This window comes from Pteropus vampyrus, unplaced genomic scaffold (genome assembly GCF_000151845.1).
Source record: "Pteropus vampyrus isolate Shadow unplaced genomic scaffold, Pvam_2.0 Scaffold626, whole genome shotgun sequence".
In the NCBI taxonomy this organism is placed as follows: domain Eukaryota; kingdom Metazoa; phylum Chordata; class Mammalia; order Chiroptera; family Pteropodidae; genus Pteropus; species Pteropus vampyrus.
Genome location: NW_011889407.1, coordinates 69,247 through 72,543, shown reverse-complemented (window position 1 = coordinate 72,543; position 3,297 = coordinate 69,247). Strand labels below are relative to the sequence as shown.

Here is a 3,297-nt window from a genome sequence, read left to right as displayed (position 1 = left end):
GCTCGGCTGGGTCGGTACGCTTTACTTTGGCCACGGCGACAGGTGTGCGCGGTATGTCACGGCTGTGCTGAGCTGCATTTCCCCAGCGGCCCTGGATGTGCACCTCTCTCCACGTGCTTGCCTGACATCCGTCCATCATCACCCGGAAGGCATCTGTTCAGGTCTGAGCCACTTTAAATTGGGCTGTTTGTTTCCTTATCAAGCTTTGAGAGTTCTTTCTATGTTCTGGATACAAATCTTGTTGGCTACGTGAGTTACAGATATTTCCTCCCAGTCTATATCTTGTCTCTTCGTCTTTTTACCGGTGCCTTTGGCAGAGCAAGTTTTTAATTTTGATGAAGTTCAGACTACCCATTTTTCTCTTTTCTGAATCTTGCTATGGGTGACTTCTAAGAACTCCTCTAACCCCGGATCATGATAATTTTCTCCTATTTTCTTCTAAAAGTTTCATAGTTTACGTTTTACACTTAGGTCTATGACATATTTTGAGGCAATCTTTGTCTAAGGTGTGAGGTTTGCGGGGGACTGTTTTTGCACAAGGATGACCAATGGTTCCAACACCATTGACGAAAAAGACCACGTCAGTCTGATGCCTTCGCGGCTGGCAGGGCAAAGAGCCCCTGTGCAGGTCGCTGGCCGCACCTGTGCTTCGCTCCGCTCCCCCGCCCGCCGTGGGGGTCCCTGCCAACGCCAGTGTCTTAAGTCCTGTAGCTCTACAGCTATGTCTCAGAATTAGGTCAGACGATTCCTACAACTTCAGAGCTCCCTTAGTTAAAAAAAAAACTTCAATAAGCGTTTAAGTCACCTACCTGAGTGGAATGAGTGTCACCAGAGGTAGCGGAGTAAGACAGCGCCACCAAGTCAGCACCCCAGTGGAAGTCGCTGGGTGGCAGCTGAAGTTCTTTGCACACAGAGAGCTGCGGAACAGACCCAAACAGAAAACCTTCACGTCGGATCCAATTCTGAATACGTGTGACTGCGCTCTTCCCTTCCTCTGCATGGTTTACATTCTGATTCGTTGCTGGAAATACCATTCCACGAATAGTCTTTCGTCTTACATTTGTTTAATCAGGCTTTCGGTAATTTTAAAACAAAATTTAAGAGATATAAAATCAGAAAAACTTAAGAGCCAGAATGGATCCTGAATGTCAACTAGCCCAACCTCTTCCGGGACTGAAGAGTCCACTGGCCACGGACGTGTGTAGGCTCCCTGTGGCACCCCGTCTACTCTGACCTGTTTACGTGATCAATGAAATTGGCGTGACTACAGAGTTAAGTACACGAACTGTCTAGAAAGTATGTCTGAGACGCAGCCAAATATCAGGCTCCCTCTGCTAATTCCACATGCCCTTATAACTACGCTTATAACTAGAGTACCGCTGTCTAGACAGCAAGACAGAGGGCGAGGGATCGAAGCTGAGGCGAGCAGCCCCCAGCCCCAGTGGAGCAGAGCCCGGTGAGTACTGAGTGGGGCCACAGTACGCCTGAGCTGGAGCAGACAGACAAAGAGGCTGCCGGGGACAAGGTACTAGACCTACAAGTGACAACCTCCAGGTGAGAAATAGACAACTGAAAGTGAAACTAGCAATTACAAAAACTGGTGTCGTTTTTCTCCTCTTTTATGAAGCATCATTCAGTAGATTCGGTGACACACAGTCCTATTTTCTTAGAAACAAACGAACTCAGTTCATGAGCTTATACAGATGGCATTTAGACTGAGTTTTCTTTGTGCAGATTGATTACATGACATTCGTTAAAAATTTCAATGTCTCTATTTTACTGAATGTGAATAACGTGGACCTTGTTTAAAATCATCAAAAAGGAGACGCTTTCTTCCCAGTATACAAATGTGCATGCTCGTTCAGTATTTCGTGTCACGACAGAGACGCGAATCCATAATGCTTACGTAGGTTCAGGCTGCTACTCGCCCACAACTCTAAAATTCAGGGCAAAAAGTAGGCACCACTGGGTTCCCCTCTTCTGCCTCCTCTGTCTCTCCAAAGAGCCATTACCTTAGTAACAGGCGACAGAGCAATCTTCCAGATAATGAGTTTCTCTCTGCAGACCAGACAAGCCCATCCACCTTCATCGATGTGAACTGTCAGCTGATCGTCATCTGAAGAGAACAATGAGGTACAGGGTGAATCTTAAAGCATGAATAAGAGCGACTGACAGAATTTCCATATATCCAAATCTTTACTGCCACATCTGTCATCGAAATAATTGCCACTCATGAAAAGATTAATTAACAGAAAATACTTTTGAATAATTCAAGGGTTATCAATATCCAAAACATGAGATTTATCTTTGATGACCACTTTAAAAAATATATTTAAAGTATGTGTTGGGTCTAGGTTCAATATTTCTTCACATTTGTTATAAACAGATAGATTACTTTCTGTAATGACGTTCACAATTTTATTTTGATAAAGCAACACAAATAACACTCCCTAAATATATAAAACGTTTCCAGGAAAAGTCACGTTCCTTCAAAAGAACACAATTTTCAAATAAGAAGTCTCTGAAGGTATGATAAATTCTTCATGACGTGGAGATATAAAAAAATGACAGTCCATATCATGTGACAAAACTAAACGAGCATAGTGCTCTCTTAAGCATTGGACGTAAACCTCCAAAAACATGTTAACAGCCCGGAAATTTAATCAATTGAACCTTTGCTCTTTGCTTAAACACAGGGCAGAGGTGCAAAACAAAAGACACGCATAACATACCGGCCAGAACACCAAATCGTGCCGGCCGAGCGCGGGCTCCTTGCTGAGGTGAAATGCCCGCTCGGGCTTGTTTTTTCCTGAAAGCTCCAGACCCTCCACTGGGCACCCGAGGACCCGGAGTCCACGCTCGGCCCTCGGCAGGCTGCTGTGGGGGGCGGGGCTCGGGTCCACACAGGGCTTCAGTCTACACGCCCTGACCTCTAGGAACAATCCCCCAGGGCTGGCACTGTTTGTTACGACGCTGTCTAGAGCCGTGGACCAGAGCATACTAAAAGGTTTTAACGAGTAATGTACACTAGGCAAAGTTTTAGAGGGGAAGAGAAAAGTACATACGGGTTATATATATTTAAATAGAAACAACATGTGGCAGAGGTTAGCGAAGACAGCTGCACGTGCAGCTCCCAAGGACTCAGGCGAGATGTGTGAGATCCAGGTGAGAAATAATCCTTCCTCTGGAAAGGAGCGCTTCGTTTTTTTGACTGTTATTCCCAGTATGAAATACATTTTACATCGTGATGCGCTCGTGCACACTTTAAGCAAAACGAAAGTTGTTTAACATTATGTG

At 45.0% G+C, this 3,297-nt stretch overlaps 1 protein-coding gene across 1 annotated transcript in view; it reads right to left on the bottom strand.

Annotated features, from left to right (window-relative positions):
* The window catches only part of NUP133 (nucleoporin 133), a 39,124-nt gene that overhangs the window by 31,761 nt on the left and 4,066 nt on the right, over positions 1-3,297 (bottom strand). The window contains 2 exon segments of the mRNA XM_011384797.1: positions 810-917; positions 2,013-2,116. Coding sequence (XP_011383099.1) covers positions 810-917; positions 2,013-2,116 — 212 coding nt within the window.